The sequence below is a fragment of the Myxocyprinus asiaticus genome, chromosome 31 (genome assembly GCF_019703515.2).
Source record: "Myxocyprinus asiaticus isolate MX2 ecotype Aquarium Trade chromosome 31, UBuf_Myxa_2, whole genome shotgun sequence".
NCBI classification, from domain to species: Eukaryota; Metazoa; Chordata; class Actinopteri; order Cypriniformes; family Catostomidae; genus Myxocyprinus; species Myxocyprinus asiaticus.
This window is the reverse complement of record NC_059374.1, coordinates 41,536,726-41,562,660: the sequence shown is the minus strand read 5'-3', so window position 1 is coordinate 41,562,660 and position 25,935 is coordinate 41,536,726. Positions and strand designations below refer to the sequence as shown.

At 37.5% G+C, this 25,935-nt stretch overlaps 1 protein-coding gene across 4 annotated transcripts in view; it reads left to right on the top strand.

Moving 5' to 3' along the window:
- LOC127422584 (glutamate receptor 4-like) overlaps positions 1–25,935 on the top strand; it is a 130,498-nt gene that overhangs the window by 71,248 nt on the left and 33,315 nt on the right. For all 4 annotated transcript variants that reach the window (XM_051666236.1, XM_051666234.1, XM_051666238.1 and 1 more), the window contains exons 11-12: positions 6,197–6,570; positions 25,444–25,642. In XM_051666236.1, coding sequence (XP_051522196.1) covers positions 6,197–6,570; positions 25,444–25,642 — 573 coding nt within the window. The remainder of the gene's footprint in view (positions 1–6,196; positions 6,571–25,443; positions 25,643–25,935) is intronic.

The window sequence follows — 25,935 nt, the reverse complement described above, 5'->3', positions numbered from 1 at the left end:
TAGTGGAATTCCTGGTGAAGAACTACACTACCCATGATTCTGAAGAGAAATAGACCAATCAGAGAATCATGGCAAACAAAGTGCACCAAAAGAGCTCTGCAGCGACCGCCCACTGACATGACGCACTGTGAATAACGCAATCGAGTCGCTTTCCCTAAATTCTCAAACTACTTATATAGTATTTATATATATCTGAATATATAGTTTCTATACTTACTGTATAATCAGCAACTTTAAATCAATAGTTTAACATTTTTCCATTGTTTTTATTTTGATTATGTCATTCGCAATGCTTCATGGGATTGTAGTTCATCCCCTCATTAACCCTTCTGCGCTGTTCCTTACAGGTGCATTCTCATGGTCTTTGGGGTCAAATTGGACCCCAAACAATAACTGTGTAATTTACTTCACTAATTTAAAAACTCTGAAGTTGTGCAGTTTTGGGGGGATTGTGGCATTTATTTATTTTACATTATTTACCTCTAAATTACTAAACTACACCATTCATTTTCATATAAAATAAGAACATTTTATGTTACATTCACTTCAGTGAAGATCTACATTTCTCAATTTCATTCAGGGAGAAAATATGAAAAAGGTGTCATGTATTAGGGGCAGATTGCTGACATCTGCTGGAAAAAAAAACTTTTTAAATTAAAATGACCTGAAATTACAACTATAATTAGTAGGTGGCTGCAGAGGCCCACTAATTTACTTGGTTGTAGCAAACATATATATTTTTTAGATCTTATTACAAGTTATGTATATATATATAGACATGATCAAAGACATGAAACATTTTTGGGGGGTTTGAGGTGTTTTGAAGTGTTTTTGCAATGATGCCGCAATATCATGGTATTATAAAGAGAAGACTTCGAGTAAGATTTTTGTTACCTATCATTCATTTCAAACATCCCAATTCAATACTCAGAGTAAATTAATAAAGAAATTTAAATAAAACCAACAGCAATAAACAGAAATGCACAGGAATGAACAGTAAAGGTGCAGCTCCCACCCCTGAGCGTAAACGTTCTCAAAAAAGGTATCAAACTCAGCCTTTGATCTGTGTGTGTGTGTGCGTGCGCGTTTTGGTGTGTGTGTTCTCCATTGTGAATGTGTTATGGTCTCACCCCTTAATTTCTGTGTGTGTTCTGCATTGTGACTGATTTTATTTGATAAATAATAATAATAAAAAAATGCTCGGTTTGATCGATTTCCTATGTAGGGTCAAATTTGAGTTTTTTTTTTGTCACACAGCCACACCACCACAATCCAGCCCAATTTTTTTGGTGTGTGTATACAGTAAATAGCAAATGTAGGAAAAGTCACCAAACCTCATGCCACTGAGATGAAGGAAACCATGTTTTTTTAAAGAAGCAAATTCAAAAGGGGTCATTTTAAAGATTGTTAAGTACACACTTCCTGTACCTTTGTCTTTTTGTCCAGTTTTCAAATTCTTTTTTACTTCAAATCAAAGTTTTTAATGTTGTGATTCACCTCGGAGCTGGTAGGTTCATGGATAACAACCCTTTGTAAAAAATGAGTGGGAAAACCAAGATGGCTAAAAACGTTGGCAGGCACTGTTGCGCTCCATTGTTACATTTGTGCTCTAAATTTAAACATCAGCTTCAGAATTTACTCTGATAAATGTTTTTCTCTCAAGGGAATTTTTTACAGAGCATTTATTTAAAAAGATAAATGCTAAGCTTTGGTGAAATCATGCCGCATGTGTAACAGCACCACTGCAAAGCTGATTACTCGTGCTTGCTCAGATTGTTTGCGGACAACTATTGACTTGCTTCATTTGAATTTTTTTATTCAGTTTGCATCTTACTGTCCACCAATAACAAAAGGTTTAGGCAAAAAAAAATAAACAAGACAATTAGGGAGCTGAGAAATTAACTGCTTTCCATTAACCAATTGCACAGTCTCTTATTTATGCCTGAAGCAGGTATATCTGTTGTTTAGACAGAATTGAAGATTTGTTTAGTTCTTGTGGAGGAAGGTGCCGTTTGTTCTGTCAGTACGGTTGATATTGTCAGAGCTAAAGGCATTTCTTTTATAATAGCTGCCAGAAGTATGAACAGCATAATTCAGCAAGCGAGTACGTAAAATCAGTCACTTGTATGTCGCCTCTGCTATACCTCGCTGCGACTCCAGCAGTGAAAGGCAAATGCTCCCGCTGACGAGTGTTAATGTGCTCAGGGAGAGTACAGATGCACACCTTTCTGCCCCGTTAAACACTCACATCCACCAACCTGCTCTCCACCCATTCACAAACTAATCCTCTGATACAGTACATACACATGCACATCAGCTGATACACTCTATGAATAGAACTCAATGATAGGGTCCTGGAAGTAAAAGCGTCTCCATAATCTTGGTCATTAATCACAAAATAAGAGCAGGCTCATGACGAAGATGTCAACATTGCGACTTTTTTGCCAGCATCATGAAAACGTTATTGTAATTTCATTCTCACTTCAGTTCGGACGATTCCGTCATGGGCTTGGCAATCTTTGGATTTATAATGTGTTTATCTGCAATATGTTTTATTACACTTGTAAATAGATTAGTTACGTTATACAATCATATCGTAATTTTAGATACATATATACACTGATGATCCAAATCATTATGACCACTCGCAGGTGAAGTGAATAATGTTGATCATCTCCTAACAAGGCCACATGTCAAGGTCTGGGTAAAGACCTGAGCGACTTTGACAAGAGCTAAATTGTTATGGTCAGACAACTGGGTCAGAGCTTCTCTGAAATGGCAAGGCTTGTTGGGTGCTCCCAGTCAGCAGTGAGTACCTACTAACAGTAGTCCGAGGAGGGACAAGCCACAAACCGGCGACAGGGTGTTGGGCACCCAAGGCTCATTGAAGTGCGACGGCAATGAAGGCTATCCTATCTGGTCCGAACTGACAGAAGGTCTACTGTGGCACAAGTCACAGAAAATGTTAATGATGGTTATGGGAGGAATGTGTCACAACACACAGTGCATCACACCCTGCTGTGTATGGGTCAAAGTGCCCATGATGACCTCTGTCCACTATTGAAAGCGCCTACAATGGACACGCAAACTTCGGAAATGGACCTTGGAGCAGTGGAAGACAGTCACCTGGTCCAATGAGTTCTGTTTTCTTTTACAACATATGGATGTACGTGTGCGCCATTTACCTGGGGAAGTGATGGCACCAGAATGCACTATGGGAAGACGACAAGCCGGTGGAGGGATCGTGACGCTCTGGGCAATGTTCTGCTGTGAAACCCTGGACCTCAATTTGACACGTGCCACCTACCTAAACATCGTTGCAAACCAGGTACACCCTTTCATGGCAATGGTATTCCCTGATGGCAGTGGCCTCTTTCAGCAGGATAATGCGCCCTGCCACACTGCACACATTAATCAGGAATGGTTTGAGGATTATGATGAAGAGTTCAAGGGTTTGACCTGGCCTCCAAATTCCCCAGATCTCAATCCAATTGAGCATCTGTGGGATGTGCTGGACCAATAAGTCTGATCTATGGCACCTCCACCTTGCAACTTACAGGACTTGAAGGATCTGCTGCTAATGTCTTGTTGCCAGATACCACAGGACACCTTCAGGGGTCTTGTAGAGTCCATTGTTTTGGCAGCATGTGAAGGGCCAACAGCATATTAGGCAGGTGGTCATCATGTTTTGGCTCATCAGTGTATACTCTTAAAACACCTAACCCCACCCCTATGCCTAAATCTACGTCACCAGTTTTTCAAAAATATAAAAGTCCAATAATGGACAAAAATACTTATGGTACTAAAACCAAAGTGGGCATTTACTATTGAGCTCTACATGCACTCATCCACTGACTGGTCAAGCACAACGGACTAGTCCAGAGTCATGCTTTACTCAGTAATGACTCTGCTCCATGTTATAAAATTGTATAAAACGTTTGGGTAAAAAGTTAATTATGAGCCTTGAGTTCCTCATGGGTTTACAGGAGAAGAACAGTATAACATTTTGCGAATAAAAACCTATTCAGCTTCAGAACACTCTATTGAACGACCTGTGTCTTGGGGCACAAAGATGTGCTTCATAGATTTTGAATTCGACCTCTCTCTGGCAGTAGCACGGTATTACTTTCTCTGTTGCTAGAGGCCTCCAATTAAATCTAGATGCCAAATAACTTCATGTATTCCTATAGGCACTAGGAGGGCCAAAGATTGCCCTACTTCTACTGTGACCTTTCACTGGTATTAAACCACTGAGCCAGTGTAAATATTACTGTACACAAGTCCCTTGGATGCCCGAGAGCTTCTATTCATTGATAAAACCATCTCGATTCACAACTGCTTGAATTCTGTCTTATTATAAACATGCAACTACAGGATGGGCACAGTTCAGAATCTAAGAATTGGCTCACTTTCAACTCACTAGTAAGAATTTTTATTGAATTGGCCACGCCCCACAGGATGTTAAATTGGAATTGGAATGACAGGAAGAGGAATTTCCTAAATTATAATTCAAAGAAATGTAATATGGTCACACAACAGAGGGATTTCATTAGTCTAACACAACAATAAAGGCAAAGACCACCTTGTAAGCCTACTTCATTTTGAAGACTGTTGGGTAAATTAGTGTTATTAAAAATAAAACTGTTTTTCTATTGTGGTCCATAAAATGAACATTTATTAATTAAATATAATTAAATGAATATACATTTCTTTCTAATATCATCTAAGGTTTCTGAAATGCCCCATTTGTTGTATATGACAACATGTTTACGAAATCAGTTCACACTGAAAAATTACATTTATTATTAAAATTCTGCGTTTAATCCAAGTTAAGCTCAACTAACAGCATTTGTGGCATAATGTTAATTACCGCAACAATAAAATTTGACTCGCTTCTTATTTATTAAGAAAAAAAATAAATAAATCACAGTTACAGTAAAGCACTTACAATGGAAGTCAATGGGGCCAGTCCATAAACATTAAAATCCACACTGTTTCAAAAGTATAGCCACAAGAAGTAAATAGTATACATGTTAAAGTGATTTTAGTGTGATAAAACTGCTTACTAACTTTAAGTGTAAAGTTATATCCAATATTACAGTTTCGCCATGACGACGAAAGCCTGCAATCCCAATATACATAACTGTACACAGATACGTTTAGTAAGCAGTTTTATCATACTAAAATTGCTTTAACATGTATAATATTTAGTTCTTGTGGCTATACTTTTGAAACAGTGTGAATCTGAATGTTTATGGACTGGCCCCAATGACTTCCATTGTAAGTGATTTACTATAACTGCATTTTTTTGTGCTTTTTTTATTAAATGAGGGATGAGTTGGAATTATTTTTTGTGGTAATCAACATTACACCACAAATGCTGTCGATTGAGCTTAACTTGCATTGAACCTGGAACATTCCTTTAAATAACACTTATAATTACAATTTGAAGGACGTGAAACATGTAAACTGTAAACATCATAATCCAAGATGGCGGCCACTGTAATGGGCAGAGTTTTAATGTAAGGGGTCCATTTGAATCATCAAGAGGAGAGTAATGATCCAAAAAAAACAAAACAATGGCGTCTCTAGGACAAACAGTTTAAAAGATACATGCAAAAGAAAAGTAAATTTTGAACTGGTGGTGGCGCTATGGAGTTTGTCGTAGAGGTCCCACATTTGCTATGGGGACTATTCATGACCACCTCTATAAGTGTGCCAAATTTCATCATTTTCCTACGAATGCACATAACCACGCTTCACTGCTGTAAATTTCATTTGAAAGGGAAGTGCCTTACTGCTAATTTATTTGTACAATAAATATTTTGTCATCTTCTAGACCCTTTAACAAAGAGAAAAAGGAATTGTTGAATACAATGGGCTGTAATTGACGAGACATGCGAACACCACAGCACAGCGACTTTTTTTTGTCAAATTGCCCAATTGAAAGCACTTTACGTTTAATAGGCCATCTCTTTCGGCCACTTTATCTCAGTGGCTGTCACTGTACTGATTTTATAAAGACCTTCACCACAGTACAGGATTCATGAGGTTCTGATGACCTCAAAAATGAATGGGGCAGACAGATCCAGTGTTATACATTGTAGAAACATTTCCTTTTATACCACAGTTCAAGCAGTGTCTTTTCAATATAAATATATAAAAATGTAATCTTCCATGTCCCTCTCTGTCCTAGAAAGCGGAAATCGCTGTGGCCCCTTTAACGATTACTCTGGTCCGGGAGGAGGTGATTGATTTCTCCAAGCCCTTCATGAGTCTGGGCATCTCTATTATGATCAAGAAACCGCAGAAGTCCAAACCGGGCGTCTTCTCCTTCCTGGACCCACTGGCCTACGAGATCTGGATGTGCATCGTGTTCGCGTATATTGGCGTGAGCGTGGTGCTCTTCCTGGTCAGCCGCTTCAGCCCGTACGAGTGGCACACCGAGGAGCCCGAAGAGGGCTCCGATGGTCCGCCCAGCGACCAGCCCCCCAATGAGTTCGGCATCTTCAACAGTCTCTGGTTCTCCCTTGGCGCCTTCATGCAGCAGGGCTGCGACTTCACACCCAGGTAAGAAACCAGGATGGTCTGGCCCGTGAAGAGGGCTTTCCATCTCTCAGAGCATCAGCTGTGTCTCACCGCAGAATTATACTGCCATGCTAATCAAGCAGCTGCAAATGAACAGAGCCAGGTGTGTTTGTTAAGGGTGCAAAATAAATGAAAATTTGCCAAAAGGTTTTGTGGAAAGTTGCATCTGTGACATTATGGAAAACATGAAATGCAGTCGAAAAGTTTTAGAAATACATAGACGTGATTCATTTAGGGCCTTTTAAGGCTAGGGCCCTCTAAACAAGTTTTTGGGAACACTTGACAAAGTTCTATTCATTTATATTAGTTAATGCTTAAGTTGTCTGTAACAGTATAAGAATGGGCAAGGAGGAGGCGGGAACCGGCTGAATAGTAAACAAAGTTTTAATGTCAAACTCAACTTAAAACCAACATAAACAAACATGCAGTGCGGCCGTGTGTGTCTCTCTCTCTCGAACCGGCATCTCCAGCCACCCCTTATCTCGTTCACCCGCTGATCAGCTGATTCAGCACCGGTCATGCTCCATCACAGCCCGGCCACGCCCTCCTCCTCGTCACACTCCTCCCCCGCCCGATTCAGGCCGGGGTGCCACTGGTCTGACTGACTCCCTCCCCATCTCTGGGGGGAGACGCTGCCCTTCCGGCAGTTCTGTCAGCCAGTGGTCCACCCCGCCTCCTGTGAACCTGGGGGGAGAGACAAGGGGAGGCGTGGGGAGAGGGAAAGGGCGAGCGGAGACACACAGAGAGAGAGGAGAGAGAGAGAAGAACTTGCATGCCGGCTCCTAGACATGCTGTCGCCCGGTCCTCAACCACTCCTCCACCCTCTGGCAGACATCAGCTCGCTCCTCCCTCAGCGGACGGCAGCGAGTCCCCCAGCACCTGGCGGATGGAACCGCTCCTCACTTCTTGGCAGATGGCCACGGTTCCTCCAGCTCTCGGCAGCTGGCAGCGACCCCTCCGTCCCCAGGCAGACAGCTGCGGCTGCTCCTCTGGCGGATGGCAGTGGCGAGGACTCCGCGACAGTGCATCCTTCATCCCTCCCGGGTTTCGGCACCACTGTAACAGTATAAGGTTGGGCAAGGAGGAGGACAGTAAACATAAAGTTTTAATGCCAAACTCAACTTAAAACCAACATAAACAAACATGCAGCACGGCCGTGTGCATCTCTCCCTCTCGAACTGGCATCTCTGGACTCCCTTTAGCTCGCTCTCCCGCTGATCAGCTGATTCAGTGCCGGCCAAGCTCCATCACGGCCCGGCCACACTCTCCTCCTCGTCACAGTGTCACAGCATTAATTAATCTTGGTTAATTTTGCTAATTTATAAATATATTACTGTTCATAGTTGTTAGTTCAGACTGCATTAACTAATGGTAACATATGATATTTTTAATATTTAAAATGTATTAGTATATGTAGAAATTAACATTAATAAAGATTAATAAATGCTGTAATGGTATTGTTCGCTGTTAACTATTGCGTTCACTATTTTTAACATACATAATTTGTTATGTACTGTAGCATTACCACTGTTACCATTGTTACTTAATTTACTTAAACTAATGCCCAAAGATTTTTCTGTAACATTTTACAGTCAAGTTCATTTCTTAATTTTATCAATCTTGGTTAATGTTCATTTATAAATATATTACTGTACATTGTTGTTAGTACAAACTGTATTAAAGTTAGCTTTTACAACTTTTAATATTAAAAATGTATATGTCAAAATTAACATAAATCAAGATAAATAAATGCTGTAATGGTATTGTTCATTTTTAACTATTGCATTCACAAATTTGGACATAACTTATTGTAAAGTGTTACCATTTTTTCTTCATTTATTTAAGCTAAGGCCCTCTAAACGATTTGAAGTAACACTTTACAAGAAAATTATTTTCATTAGTTTTAGTTAATGCAATAAGTATCATGATCTAACAATGAACTTATTTATAAATACATTACTGTTCATTGCCTTAAGTTCAAACCGCATTAATATTAACTTTTTCAACTTTTGATATTAAAATTGTATATGTCAAAATGAACAATAATAAAGATTTTTAGCATAACATTATTGTAAAGGGTTAGGGTTAGGTTAGGGTAAAGGTTATACATTTTTTCTTCATTTACAAAAGCAAAATATATTTATATACTTAAATGAAGCAAAGCCAAGTCCACAACAAGTATGCCATTAGTAATGTTTGTGTTTGCCCGATGATCCTGTTCTTATTTTGTCAAGTTTCAGGTTGATTGATTGCCAAAATGAGGCTTTACGATAAGGCTTGGGATTGATGCCGTTTTCACGTAACGATAATCAGAATATATTCCCAATGATTATCTATATACTGTATATATATATATATATATATATATATATATATATATATATATATGGATTTTTTCAGATATAAACAGGACTGCTCATTGCACAAAAGTTTTCAAACATTTTTCAAACATATTTCCCAACACAACTTTGGTAAAGTGTGAGTGGCACGGTTAATTAAAGAGGGTCGCGCACCAGACACATCTGGCGGACGACATGCTACATTCTAAAATTCAAAATAATTATTTTCTACGAAGATATGTACAGACACATCGCAGGTTCACTGTCTCTGGAGGCTGTTAAAAATTCTGCAGCGCCACGGAGTCAACTCGCATAGTTTTCCATTAAATTCGACCCAAATCATTATCAAAGGACAAAGATAATTTACTTTAGCCATTACTGGATGATATACTTTGTATAAGTATCTTTCAAAAAGACAACACAATGTATTTTCAGTTACAAGTATGACTTTTTGTAGTTTGACAGCTTGAATGAAAGACCTATCCAATGCTACATACAGGGAAATTGTATAATAAACATCACTATTTCTAATTGTTCAGTTTGCACAGTTACACCAGTTTCATACACTAACCTGCAAACTCATCAACGTCACTTTTTTATTCTTGAAGTACAAAAATCTTTGTAATTTTCGACTGCCATCGGCTCGTAATGAGTGTGAGATATCTATGTCTTGTCCAAGCTGCAACGGCCCTCAGTAAATGTTATGTCGCCCCCTTGTGGTCTCCCAAAGCTATTACATCAGACTACAATGAATGGAATGCAACTGGCAGTGAATTGAAAGCACACAAATCTAATTAAAATGTTGGCTGATGTTAATATATCAATGCCTCAAAAATATATTGATACAATAACGTGCTGATCAATAATTGTTATATTGATATTTTATTAAATTCCTAGAGGCGACATGAGCGAATGAGAACAACTTTATGCAAATATGACAATGCAGTGATTACCAATAGGAATGCAAACAGGAAAGCTAACGTGATCTGCCACTTGAACAGCTGGATATTGCATTTCGAGTAGGAATGTCGACAATAACTTGGTGACATCCTGCAATGCAATTGTGGCCAGTGTGAACGGCCCTTAAGTGAGCAGTTTATCAATATCGAGCTATATCCCTCCAATAGGTCTGTTTTGTGCTCTCTGGTAATGCACGTCCCAGTGATGCATGACATTGTATCCTCTGTGAACTGTCAAAGGAAAAAAGAATCATTCCTTTTCCTTTATCTGCGCTGACCCAATGGTTCCCCAGAAACTAAATCACAAAATTGAAGTGCCACAGTGCTGTTTGTGGCCAGTAAGAAACCGCAGGCTCACCGTCTCTGCTGCCTTCAAGGCAAACATTAAACTTTCATCCTTGCAACGGCATGGCAGAAAATCTCACTTTATTTTTAGAATATTTATAAGAATATAGCATTTTATTATTGATAACTGGAGACAGCAACTCAATGAAAAATTAATATCCGGTGTCCAGGGAAAGGCAAAGCCACTGAACTGCACAAATTACCAGAGCTAGGCCAAAAAAACAAAAAACAAAAAACATTAAAATAATAAAATATAAAACAGAAAAAGAGGTAGAAACATTCTGAACAAAGTGAAATGCCAGTTGGTCTGCTATAACAACATGTTTTCACACCCTTTCTTATGAAACATTTGTGCTGCTCTATCATACGTGTTTGTGTGTGTGTATGTTGTTGCATAAACTGTTTGCAGCACCGTAGTTGTGCCCTTGGAGTCAACCGATGATTTTTGCTGATATCGATAATGAAGGCGCTGTAAAGGCTAATAACTGATTAATCAGACGATAGTTTTTTTTTTAATCGATTTATAGAATGATAAAACATTTCTTAGTCTTTCCTAACTATGACATACACAGATATTGAGGCTACAAGAGTCTAAAATCAATAAAATCCCAAAAGCATTTTATTGTGCAACCAAAATCCCAATAATAACCAGAAAAAGTACGATTTGGTGCATAATGCAAGACCTGAAATACACCGGTGACTTGGCTCCGTTACAATGCTCAAGTATATACCAAATGAAGCTTTTTATAGCCTCTATATTCACTGGATGAAGAGATTTGTATATATATATTTCACCAGATGAGGCGTATTGATGAGGAATTTAATTGGCAGAAATTTTTGCAGATAACTCATAGTTCCAAAAAGCAACTATCGGCACAGATTAATCGGTAAAACCGATATATCAGCCCACCTCTAATGGCAACCATAGTTCCCGCCAAAATACCATAATTACTATTACAATTGTACATTCTCTTTTTTACCCATTCATATGTGTGTGCGTGATCAGTGTCATAAATGTTCGAAAATCATTGCAAAAATGAAGTCTGATGTCTGCTTTGCTATTGCCAAACCTTGAGCGCTTGAACTTTCGTGGGGTGCTGTGGACATGTTTTCAGGGTTACGGCCCTTCTGCTGTGCGCTGTTCAGCAAGCGTTTTGGGTGAGTGCACAACTCAATCAATGGAGAGAGAGATCTGAACATTTTCCTGCCAGTGGCTAATAACAGACATTTTTAGTCGCATAGTGCAAAATTGGTTTCATATTCAAGTGATTTACTCACATTCTTGAGGGCTGTGCATAGAGTAAAATATGGATCTTGTGATTGCAGGAATCAGTAACGGGATTGTTTAAGTTTAGATCGCATTTAATCGGAAAATCTATATTTTTTACCAGTCCTAAAAATGTTTATGTCTTTCATGTGTGTGTGTGTGTGTGTATGTGTGTGTGTTGGGTGCATTTGCTCCATCTGTAAATCTCTTTTCACCTGCAGAGCATGCTCTCTCTCTCTCTCTCTCACACACACACACACACACACACACACACACACACTGATAAGAAGCCTGTCACTGAGTGTTTCTGCAAGGTTAATGGTGTCAGTACGAAAGCATAGAGATTTTCAGAAACACTGGAACTGGCATTAGCATTAGCCTGGTCAGCAGCTCTGTGCATTAAAGGACATTACAGATCCGCACTTTTACAGGGAAACTCTTTTAGTGTGCGCACACGCACACACACTTACACGCTTCTCATTCTCATACATTACCCAGGAAACATAAAAAATACTTTTTTTAAAATAAATGCTCTCTCGTGTCACATTAACTTTTTAAACTGTCATTAGAATGAACTCTGTTACATTGTGGCCCTTTTAAAGAAACATTTCAATTTCTTTGAATAGCATTAATGTTCCTGTACTTCTTTGGCATGATTAATCAGTGCACGTTACTGTAAAGAAAATGTTTTTATTTTAAAAGCATTCATCGAAATGTAGGAACTTTCTTCACCTCTGAAACTACTTTACTGTTGATGTAATCAAGGTCAAGGTAAGTGAGGATTAATAATATTAACCAACAATATCATAGCTCACTTTTCATGATTCAGTCAAATCCAGATGGCTGCGAGTTTCATTGTTTACAGAAAAATTATGATTTTTTGTTTTCGCACCTGGTTAGGACACAGTGTAACGGAAGTGTAATGCATTGCAAATGCCGTTAAATGTCATCTTAAATAAATTAAATACACACACCCTCTCATTCAACCACATCAATGCATTTTGTACCATATTGTAATTTTTATTCTACACAGATGAGTGAATGTGTGTAAATACCAGCTACAGCAAATTGATTTTCCATTATGAAGTCTAACACGGTATGAGAGAACATGCTAAGGAGGAACGAATAGTTGCTTTTCAATTTCTTATGCTCGCTCGGTTACTGCCTCTCTCTTTCATCTTTTCTTCACTGACATCAAGACAACCCATCAAAATCTCCTGCTGCAGTTTGAATTAGGCTGTCAATCAGACAGACAGAGAGAGAGACAGAGAGAGAGAGAGAGAGAGGGAATGAAAACTATTCTCGTAAAAATTTCTTAATCCCTTCAACAAACTGGAAGCCTGTATACAGGTTCCAAAATTAACATTTGCCCTGTTAATGGTGAATAAATTGAGAAACATTACTGACCATAAAGAAAAGAAAATTTCACTTTATTAAAAATAGGAAAAGGATTACTCAGCTGTATTTCCATTCCAGTGTTACTAACAGCATCTTATAGAAAAGGGAAAAAAATACATCTGGCCAATAACTCGCATCCATTTGGTGTTATATATTCCCATTTGGCAAATTTCGAACCGTTCTTGTATATATAATGTAAGAAAAAGCCATTATTTGTGTATTGTAATTAATTGATAATGCCTTGTAATCAGTGTTGGGCAGATTACTTCTTAAATGTAATCCAGTAATGATTACAAATTACACGACTAAAATTGTAATCAGTAACAATCTTTTATGTTGCACCTTTAGATAATCTAATCTGATTACTTTTGGATTATTTTGGATTATTCATTGCATGCTTTGATAAAAATTAGTGCTGTCAATTAATTCAAACATTTAATCGTGATTAATCGCATAATTTTTCGCAGTTAATCACGATTAATCTTGCTGAAATTTGACTCTAAATATACTTATTTTCCTGTCAAAATGCATTTACTTTCTTCTTAGGAAAGAAAACAAAACAATATGTAATGCTTTATTAACATTTTCCAAACAAAGCCTTCCATAGTATAAAGATAGAAATGCACTAAAATAGCAATAATTCGAGTAATATTAAATGTTTCCCAAAGTCTAAGTGGGAGTTTGACTAATTGAAAGAACTAGTCTCCGCATAAGCTGCATATGCATTGCAAAGGGCATTTAATATCTTAATAGACTGTGGCTATCTGCTTTCCTACAGCAATCGTGAAGCTGCGTTCATGATTCGCATCAGGGCGTCAATGCCCTGTTGCTATGAACTCCACATGAAAGCGCTTGCAGACAAAAACGTCTTATTCTGTGTTTTAGGGGATAGTTAAGACTTGACGTGCTTCTGTGGTAATTAAAATGTGCCTTACATAGGCTGAAAAATACTTGATTTCTATCACAAGCCCCATCTGGGCTTGTTTTGTACAACAAATACCATCAAGAGCTCCTTTCCTCATCACTTGATCACTGACACGGCCGGTGTTTGTGTTGTGTGTCTCCGGGTGAACACATCACAAAGGTTCCAACCTTCCATCAAGTGTTTATGCTGGTTTATGCTATTTTAATGGTAAATGCGTTAATGGCAACTAACAAAAATTTACACATTAAACATTTTAATTAATCGGATGTGTTAATGCGTAAATTTTGACAGCTCTAATAAAAATCCAATCATTAATTTTTAATGTATGAAGTATCAATTGCCGCTCTTTTCATTAAACATTAGCAAACATGAAATCAAAGAACAACTTTCTATTTGTACAAAAGGTACTTAAAGGGTCATGAAAAACATTATGTTACTCAAAATGGAAGACAATAAGCATATATTTTTAATTTTAAGAAAATTGTTGTTATTCAGGAAATTAGGAATAGGGATTGTACTATTGGTTATCAAAAATGTAATCATGTAATCCATTAAAAATTTCACACATTTTGAAAGTTCTGATTACGCACATTTTTAAATTTTTTTTCTTTTCTCCCGTTTTCTCCCCAATTTGGAATGCCCAATTCCCAATACGCTCCAAGTCCTCGTGGAGGTGTAGTGACTCGCCTCAATCTGGGTGGTGGAGGACGAATCTCAGTTGCCTCCGCGTCTAAGACCGTGCATCTTATCACGTGGCTTATTGAGCGCGTTACCGCGGAGACATAGCGCGTGTGGAGGCTTCATGCTATTCTCCACGGCATCCACACACAACTCACCATGCGCCTCACCGAGAGAAAGAACCACATTACTGTATATCGACCACGAGGAGGTTACCCCATGTGACTCTACCCTCCCTAGCAACCGGGCCAATTTGGTTGCTTAGGAAACCCGACTGGAGTCACTTGAACTTGCGACGCCAGGGGTGGTGGTTACGCACATTTTAAAGTGCAATGCAATCTACAAGTACTAGATTTTTGTAATCTGATTACACAATACAGATTGCATGTAATCTGTTACTACCCAACACTGCTTATAATACACCTTATAACCAGATAGTTGTTCTCATTAATAATTCTAAATACAATTATAATACATCATCATATTTTGAGTGTAATGCATTGAGCAAAACTGTATTTCAATCATGAATAGACAACTTTAAAAATGTATTAAGACTGAAGTTGCATATGATCATGTGTGTCATATAAAAAGATGCATTCCAATGTATATTATAAGGTACATCTAAAGACTAAAAGTAAAGTGTTACCAAACTTTTCCATTCCAAAAGTCAGCAGCTGGTTTGTTCTAATGATTTCAGTGTGTGTGTGTGTGTGTGTGTGTGTGTGTTTTTCTGTGAAGACGGTCTTATGAGGATACTGCAGTAGTGCTTTAGGAGACGGCTGTATGATTCATGCGGCTCACCCTGGGATAATTTCCTTTTAGAGGATTACTGCTCCTAATCCTGTGATGTACACATTTATAATAGACTCCCACACAGAAACTTCCTGTATCGTGACTCTGCACATCTGATTATGTGTTGTGCTATGCCTGATGGCTTGTGTTATAACAGTGTGTGTGTGTGTGTGTGTGTGTGTGTATGTATATATATGTCTTGAATCTGACAGTGAGTGTAATGGGTACGTGTGTGTGTGACAAGAATAATGTCGAGGAGCGCTGTGCTATTATTTTTCTAAGCGTTCAGACTTACAGACAAAAGTTGCAATTACTATTACCTGTACGTCACACCACAGGCAACCGCGCTTATGGGTTCTTCAGAGCAACAGCTTTTAATAGTGGATATGGTTAGCGTTGCAGTTTTAATCTAATAATGTTTGTTTATGATAATAAAAGTTATTATAGTTATGGTTTATAGAGACACAATATATGTTAGTTCTTTCTGAACTATCAACAAAACCAGTTTTAACTTGTTTCAATAGGCCTGTGTGATTTTGTCGTAAATGTAACAGGTTGATGAATACATATCCTCACACGTTTAACACACTTCTAAGCCTAAAAAATGCAATACGTGTCTTAACTGATTAATTAATTTGTCTACTTACAGTAAATAATAATATTTGACTTACTCAATTGGCTATTCAAACTTAATTACAAGCCAGTTTAGATTGAACAAGTTACTCACTGCATTCAAAATAAACAACAAGATATATTTTAGAAGTATTAAATTGTTTTATTTGCATATCCTTTCACAAACAGCAAGTACGCACTTGGTGGTGGCGATACGGGGTCCCATTAGATCTTACATTGTGGTCTTTTTCATCGTTAGTTCATATTTGACCTCATATCTGTCACAGCGATTACGTTTTGGAAATTAGAGCTGGGTATTGATACAGATTTCCCAATTCTATTTCATTCCGATTCACAAGCTCTCAATTCGATCCCAATTTCGATTCATATGGGTATATTTCAGTTATAGTCTCCGTTTTGCTTACTTGTGAAATAATTTCTCTCCCAGATAATGCTGTTAATTATACAGGGGACCTTCTAACTATGTGCATTACGAAGATATAAATTTTACTAATTATATTTATTCGTTTTTCATCATTTTGGTCACATTTTAGCTTTTCAAAAATTAACAAATCAATGTATGTAATCAATAAATATGATATTATATTGCATATATTATATTTTGTTACATGGTTATTGTTTAATTGCAATTTTATACTATTTACAGTTATTTACATTGATTTGTTGAACACGTGGTAAAAACCGGTACTGTCTCTTTAAGGAAACCAGCAGTTTTGTAAAGAGCTGCTTTAAATTAGCGCATGTTAACGAGAGAGTCTTGAATGGCTTTATCTCATCTGTGCTATGCCTGATTAGAATTAAAAGTTAGTTTTTTGTTGTTTTTGATTTGTTCATCTTTGGACACGCATTACACGGAACAACTTTTACTCTCAACATGCAGTGAAAGGATCTCGCTGCTGAATACTCCACCACTGTACTACACAATTAATTCAATGGTGAGTGAAATATAAACAATTTCCAGCCATTTGCCAAATATATACATTTTTAGTTGCATATTAGTAGTGCGATATTTGGTTGCAAATTCGATTGATTTCCTCTCACTGTAGTGGAGAGTTGCGCATAGAGTAAAAAAAAATCGGTCTTGGGATTAAAGAATCGATATCGAGAGCTTTCAAATGAAGATTGCGATGCATCGGTAAATCAATATTTTTACCCACCCCCATTGGACATTAAAAACAGTTGTTTGTGATTGAGGTTTGTGCGATTCCTTCATGAAAAGCTCAAATCTACCGACAGCAGCTGCGGGGAAAATGAGTGTTTTTAAAGCAGCTGCTATAACCTGATCTAAACAGTAACTTCTGTTTGCAGGTATTATTAGGTCAATTCAAAAAAGTATTTTTCCTGAGGTCAGTTTTTGATTGATTGTTGTTATTTGTAATTGTTTGCAATGGGAGCGCTGTGTATTTAAAAAAGCCAGCAGCGTAACGATGCGCTGAGCGTCTATTCCACGCTGAGCGATGCGTGCTTGCCGTTTTTTTCTGGTCGCCGAGAGTTGAAACATGTTCAGCTTTGGGTAAAACACAGCGCTCATCACTGTCACTTTTTACCCAGCCATCCAATCACACTGTAGGAGGGGCGGGACAATACCACACTGACCAACCGTCACATCCTACTTATATAACGACTGAACAACAATGGAGAAGTTTGCTGGTCTCTGAGTATTCGTGTCTGTACCAGATGACATTCCCGGACTACCTCAATATTAATATGAAAAATAATGCTTCAGCCTTCCCTTCATCCAGAGCAAGGGCCAGAGCAAGTATTCTTCCTTGTGCTGACGTTTTTACATTGAGTACTTGTTGATAACTTGTTGGTATTTGCAACACATTACTTCCGTGGATATTCCATATCATAGCAACCAAAGCGTCTCCGATGAAAAAACGCTGCGCCTCCAAAGCACTCTCAAGCGCTCCCAGCTGGGCATTTTCAGAAGAGTGCCTGGCATTTTCAGCTGGCAAAAAAACGCTTTGGTGGACACATGGCCTAACACTGCATGCGTGTGTTCAGTGCACTAAATTGCTATTCCACTCACATAGAGGCATGTGTTTCCTTCAGCTTCAATTAACCAGAGAAGGGCAAGTACACATTAGCACAAAGGTTACACACCTGTCAAAATGCTTCACAACCACACACAGATAGACTCTGACTCTTCTGTATGAGTGTTGCTGGCTCGCACTCTCTCTCTCTCTCTCTCTCTCTCTCTCTCTCTCTCTCTCTCTCTCTCTCTCTCTCTCTCTCTCTCTCTCACCTGATTCCATTTCTATTTTCTCTCTCTCATTTCTTTCATATTCTTTTGTTCCCATTCCCTTTGGTTATCAAACACTACATCTATTCCTTTCATATCTCTCAGTTACAACGAATTCTGTGTCTGTCACAGCAGGGTAGATTTTAGACTCAGATCTGCAGTGTTTCATACACCGCTACTAAATCTACAGCGCCATGGCAAAAGAAGTTGAATTTTATCTGAGTTTGCAGTCCGACTTGAATGTGATGAGATAAATAAGACTGGGTACTGCAAAATAATACAAAAGGGAATAAATAAACAACACGTTTCCGATTACGCTGTCTTTGCTGGCTGCACGCAAAATTAGGGGGTTACCTCCCCCCATCCCCCCAGGGAATCTACGCCTGTAGCAGATCAAGTAGTCCAATTCACTCTTGTGAAGCATGAATATATGTCTTAGGGGTGTAACGGTTCAAATTTCTCATGGTTCGGTTTGTATCACGGTTTTAGGGTCACAGTTTCGGTATGGTCCGGTATTTGCAATGTATATATATATATATATACATATATGTTACTGCCAAATCCAAAGTAAGAATACTTTATTTGGTAACAAACACTTCATCAGGGTTGCCCTTAATTAAAATCATTGTTTTACAGTAACCATAGTTCAACTGTGGTATTTGTAGTAAAAACATAGTAACCACAAAATCAACATGGTTACTGTCATGTTTACAATATAATATGTATAATCATGGTTACTATATGGAAACTACAGTATTACTGTTGTAAAACCATGGTTAATTGTATCAAAACCATGATTTTTGCAAAGAAAACCATGGTGACAGCAGTCATGGTTACAACAATATTACTATAGTAAAACCATGGTTAATTTTCATTGGGTCTTTAAATAAAAACCCTTTTCTCCAATTAATAAATCAACATTTTAACTTAATACCTGCACTATTATGCTACATGCATCGACATAAAATGCATTTCAAACTACTACACGTATATTCAATACTTGAAAACTGTACATCACTATAGAATGAACTTTGCTATTAAAATGGATACGAGAGATGTTGTGATGCGGCTCGAGTGTTTTAATCAAATGCAGAAATCACACATCTTCGTCAGCGGAGTAGGAAAACATATCGTTGGCAATGAACACCCCAGTCGCTTTAGTTATTGTTTTATGCCTGTCCGAATCAGCACTGCGTGCCTACTTAAAACGAAAGGTATTGTGTGCAGTTTCAGCTCATCTGCGGCTCTGTGTGCTTTCCCTGGTGATTTTGCCGTAAATGATCATATGTCGATGTATATTACCAGTATATGGCACTTGTGTCGAGTGATGTCTGCAAACAGTGCCTGTTTTGTAAACGTTTTTTGACCATCGCAGTTGTAATTGACTGCAAAAAGAAAATGTTTCCAGACAGGAGACCTGGATAACGCAGGGGGCTTCTCTATCAGCCGCTCGTTTTCTCCACTTGCCATTTTCAACTACACACAACCCTTGCAGAGCAGTGATGTCATCAAGTTGACCTATGAGAAACACAGGTGTAGCGTATCCATCTACAGATCCATTCAGGTGCATTAGCGGAGGTTGTAACTGTGTCCACACACACACACACACACACTGAAATCATTAGAACATACCAGCTGCTGACTTTTGGAATGGTAAAGTTTGGTAACACTTTACTTGAAGTCTGTAGATGTACCTTATAATATACTGTGTCAGTTAATCAAAGTTACATCAGAAGCATGATATGGTCATATGAAATGGTTGACCGATATATCGGCAAGGCCGATAAATCCGCCGATATTAGTTTCTTAAGCACCAAGAATCGCCCGCTTGTGTGTGAAGAAGCCATCTGAGACATCTAAATGACCAATAACAGTTTGTTTTGTTGTCACATTTCATCATATTACAACAATTAATCTCATTTAAACGTTGCCGCATATCAAAACCACGACAGACGCATACGAGCTCATGATGTTAAAGTGCTTGTGCGTTTTATTCTCTCTTTCAGTCTTCTCAACAGTTTCCTGTAACTGTTAACTGTCTTGTCTTATGATAAAAAGGCAAATATTAATAAATCCTCTATCATATACTGTCTGCAAATATGCGGATATCTCGTTTTAGCATATTTAATTCACAATCCTCACAGAATTTGCGCAAATCTAGCTTTTTCTTCCTGTGGAGCGCTCGAATATATTACTCTGAAGTAGACCAATATATCGGTTTTACCGATTAATCGGTGCGGATAGTTGCTTTTTGGTTATTATTTGAACAAATAACTGCACCTGGCATTTTATTCATTTTGTACTCTTTGTCTTTGCCCGCCATAGTAAAGAAAGAATACATTTTTTTTTTTTTTTTACATTCTAGAAATTGATTTTATAAACTATCGGCCGATTAATCAGTTATCAGCCTTTCCCACCACCTTAGTTATCATATCGGCAAAATCGACTATCGGTCAGCCTCTACTCTGAAGCGCGTATTATAATATCCTGTATCAAAACGGTGTCCCTCTGACTCACAAATGTTGCACGACGATCAGTCGAAGACACTCCAAGCAGGCGATCCGAGCCGTGTAAACTGGAAGCGGCCAGTAAATTGCTGCTCTCGCTGGATCCGCACAAGTTTTAATGCATAGTTTTAATGTGATTAACCATGGTATTAGTACAGTAATATGGTGTTAATATAGTTACCATGTTTAATTTTGTGGTTACTATGATTTTACTACAAAATACCATGGTGATACTGTGGTTACTGTAGAAAAACCATCGTTATTTTTTTGTAAGAGAAGGTTAGGGTTAGGGGTTGGTGCAGGGTTTCTGTTGGACTCTATATGCCACTATACTGTATGCTAGTATTTTAATAGAGGTGTAAATAGCATCTAACACTATTTGCAATTAGTACAAAGAAGATGCTTTTTTTTCCTATTTACACTTCTTTTTTATGTAAATGTAACAAAAATAGTGTTGTTTTGTTTTATTTTTTATCTATATGATGTTTTAATTTTATTGTTATGATGTGTTTATTTATTTATTTCAAATGTGCAGCACTTTGGATCAGCTTTTTTTGCTTTTAAATATATAAATAAACTTTGACTTGTTTAGCATGTAGTTAGGATTAATTATTCTCCCCTGCTGCAAAAACAGCATTCTATAGGACACACTGAGATCTGCATACACTTCAAGTTGAATGGTCTTTCAAGCTCCAGTTATTCACTGTGGAGAGCAGGATTATAGTGCTGCTTTATGACATCTGATGGGACAGCATCATCGCCATGGTGACCAGCATCAACAACACTAGAGACGCGATCTGATGCGCACCTCATAAACTCAGATACTGTAATAAAAGGACTACCTTATCACCTCATCTACAAGACTGTTGAACCAACAAGAGAGAGAGAGAGAGAGAGAGAGAGAGAGAGAGAGAGAGAGAGAGATGTCCTTTAAAGCAGTTATGCTCTCTCGTCAGTACAGGCATTCTCTGAGGACATGACCCTATAGATAGGGTCAATGCGTACATAAACTTGTCTCCATTTAAAATTTAGTTCTGGTGCAGTGGCAATACAGTACTACTGCTGCTTGCAAGGCAGCAAAAGAGTAGTTTTAGATTTCTTTGGTCAAATGACCCAGACAAGGAGAAGAAATCCAGAGGAATAGGAGACATACATCATCAGCTAAAGCAGACAAGCCAAATTAGTATCTTCAGGTATCCAAAAGCTGTTATGACATCATTATCCAAGGCCATTATAACATCATCGGTTATCAAAATGCCATTATAACATAATCAGGTATTCAAAAGCCACTATGATGTAATCAGAAGGATTTTGAATGCTGAACATTCCATTAGCAGAGGTCACAGGGAGATTTTCATACATTCATATATAATTTATTAAACAGTGTAAAGTGCACAAACACCAAAATACATACCTTTCTGCATTTGAGAGAAAAATAGGGTAGCACTGTCTTGCCAGCACTGTTATGGTTTAATTAAATAATTAAAACTAGAGCTGTCGGTTTAACATGTTAATTCAGTGCGATTAATTATATGAAAAATAATGCGTTAAAAAAACTCAATCATCTCCCCGGACCGTAATAAGGAAAATTCCTGAGCAGTTCAAGCTTGAAGTACCACCTGTTTTCTCCAGGGGGCAGTAAGCGAAACTTCAGCTGTACAGGCAACGAGCAGCTTATACAGAGAGCAAACCAACCTTTCAGCAGTCAGCAAAACACAAGGACACGTTCTCACTTTCAAAACACAGCTTGATGGAGCGCAAATCCGAACGGGATCTCAAGACATGTTTTTCTAAGTATTAAACTACGTTTAACATAACACAGCGACCTAAAAATGTTATTTTTATGACGCAACGCAACCAAAGTGAGATGCTCCAAAAGCGTCCGTCTGACGCAGGTGTACACTGACACATTCTTAAACAAGCCCTCATAATAAATCTCAGACTGATTGACCGATTGAAATTGCTAAATGCATTGCTGTGAACTGTAGGCCAATGATAGGCTCATGTTTAATAATATAGAAATAAACAATACATTGGATTCTAAAGTCACTTCTTGTATTGTCTTATTAATGCTTAACTCCTTTGCCACAATAATGTTATGCATTTGAATTATATGAATATAATTGTTTTATAATATTATATATATATATATATATATATATATATATATATATATATATATATATAATTATTTTAATATAAATATTTATAATTATTTCATCATTATATATTGATATATTGTTATTTGAGGGGCTTTCTCAGTAAATATTTATACATTGCTGGGTAGTAACGGATTACATGTAATCTGTATTACGTAATAAGTACTTGTAACTGGATTAAATTACATTTTTAAATACTCGTAATCGGACTACAGTTACTTTTTATAGATGACATGATTACATATAAACAAGGCAAAAGCAGTAAATTGTTAATAATTTATTGATCATTTTCATATCAATAGCATCATATTCTTACCCTACTGCTGCTGATGCAGTGGAGTCCACTGCAAGAAACTTGACACAATTGTTCCTTGTGTGACTCAGTGGAACTCTGCTGTTTTAAAATATTCTGCTCATTTAGAATATTCTTGCTGTTCAAAAGGTAATATCTTGCACCTCAGTTTTGGAATAGGCGATGGATGGATTATTTCATTCATGTAATGTTTAATGCACTTTTTAAAAATGTCATAAGGAGCTCTTTTTGTGAGGCTCTTTTTGTTAGTAATAAAGAATGAAATACATTTTCTTCCTCTGCACTTTTATGTTAAAGTGATTATCCTACTTTAATGCATGTGACATAAAATGAAATAGAATTAGATTGAAAGTAATCCAAAAGTAATCAGATTGGATTACCCCAAAAATGTAATCTTTGAGATTACATTACTGATTACATTTTTTGTCATGTAATTTGTAATCAGTAACTGATTACAATTCACAAGTAATCGGCCCAGCACTGTATTTATATATGTGATTAATTGCGATTAATTCGATTAATCGGCACACCGTGTAATTAATTAGATTAGAAATTGTAATCAATTGACAGCCCTTATTAAAATGTTAAATGCATTTTGCACAGTACTGTTTGCTGCACTAAAACTATACTCACATGAGTCCAGCAGCAGCGACGACAAGCTCCTCGAGACTGATGTTCAAATCCGCAGTTCTGACAAGTAATTTAACTGAACAACTGCAACTTTTTTGGGTTTTACTGGGTCTGTCCTCTTCAGTAGAGCCATCATACGCTGCTGGAAACAACTGTTGAGGAGTTTACCTCACTTATATATTCCAAGATACACATATAAACTTGCACCTCACACATCACATGCTTACTTGCCACTGGCTAAATAGTCTCTGGCTGTATCGCCCCGCACAAATGAATCTTGATTAATTTGACCATGATTGGTTAGAATGTAACCACCCATTCAAATAATGACATATATTGCGCAATTCATTACAATTCTTGAATTACAGGAATTCAATTTTCTATGAAGCTGCTCTGAAACTATACAGCATGTATTGTGTAAAGCTCTATACAAATAAAACTTGCTCGACTGTTAAATAATTTAAACAATCAGAATTTATAAATGCTCTAGTGCTTCTGATATAAAGTAACTCCTCACAAAAATACTAAGCTCATCAACTATGTACAGAACATTATCAATAATGGTGAAATTGTCTTATAATAAATATGATAATTTAGGGCTACATAAATATCACATTTGAATTTTTATCAGATTAATGTAAATCATTGAAACCAATTACATTCTTAAAATATTTAGTTTTCTTCTTAAATGTTAATGCATTTTCGAACTAATCTGCCCCTCTGTGGTTAAATTAAATAGCTTTGTATTGTACTTGACAATTTATCTTAAATCAGTGATATTGTGCTGCCGTATTGTAAGTATAGAGTGAGTCTGACCATTAAATAGACCAAAATAAACAAGTGAATAGATGGCTTTGTTTTCTACTGCAAAGTTTGGCTTAACTGGCACTTACTGTAATTGGACAGTTCTATAGACATAGTGTTTTATGTACAATCTTTGCTTTTGTCTGGTCTCAAAGATTTCTGGTGTTTGGGGGGTAGTTAAATTTTATTATAGCTGTTGAATAAATCTACATGCATCTACTCTGCTACCTCTGCAGAGTTTCAAAAACCATGAGCCAAGTTTAGTTATGATGCTGTCTGGATATATTTTTCTCAGGTTTAGGAATGATTGATACAGAAACTCTCTAAATAACTGTGTGCATTCCTCAAAATTTGTGCAATCAATCTCTCTACCAGTGTACCAACAGAATAGAAACAGCAGATTATAGAAGAGCTATTTCATGCTGAATAATGTGAACGCTGTCTTCGGTACAAACAAAGTAATCAGATGGGGGCATGTCAGCTTCACACGGTACAATAGAAAATAGAATTAAATACAGGGGTGTGGGAGCTATCTGAAAAGTGGGCAGGGACTCATTATAAAACGTATCAGCTTGACTCATGAATATTAATTACATGCCGTGGTGTCCGCCCATTACTATTTGTTTTGCTGTAAGGCAACCACTTGATTTTGCTTCTGCTTGGTCTGCTTTTACTTTTATAATCTTTATAAAATATATAATTAACATTAACATCTAATGATTATTTTCCAGAAAGGAGTGTTGCGATGGTCGCTACACCCTGGTCAAATGCACACCTTGTTGTGTAGTCTACAAATGAGAGTTTCGCTCTAATTTTTGCAGATATTTTTGCATGGCTGACATCACCATGTCTGTCTTTCAGGTCTCTGTCTGGGCGTATAGTTGGAGGTGTTTGGTGGTTCTTCACTCTGATCATCATTTCCTCCTACACGGCAAACCTGGCCGCCTTCCTCACCGTTGAGAGAATGGTGTCGCCCATTGAGAGTGCAGAAGATCTCGCCAAACAGACGGAAATCGCCTATGGAACTCTTGATGCCGGTTCCACCAAAGAGTTCTTCAGGGTAAGAGGCCAATATTAATAGCTATAACTAAACAGGACTTATTTAACCTACATCTGTGGTTCTCAAAAATGGGTTACAGGTCTGTTCTGCAGGGAAACGTTTAAATGCAAATAATTAAATGCCACTAACCACATAGTCATGCAAAGCAAAACAAATAGGCTCTTAAAAGGGAGGAGAAAATGCTTGCCATATCTTTTGTTGTTGACATTAAAGGTTCTGCATCCAAACAAATGCTACTGTATTTTAACACAAATTCATCTGTGACTTGGTAGAAGCTAGTCAAATTAGGCAGA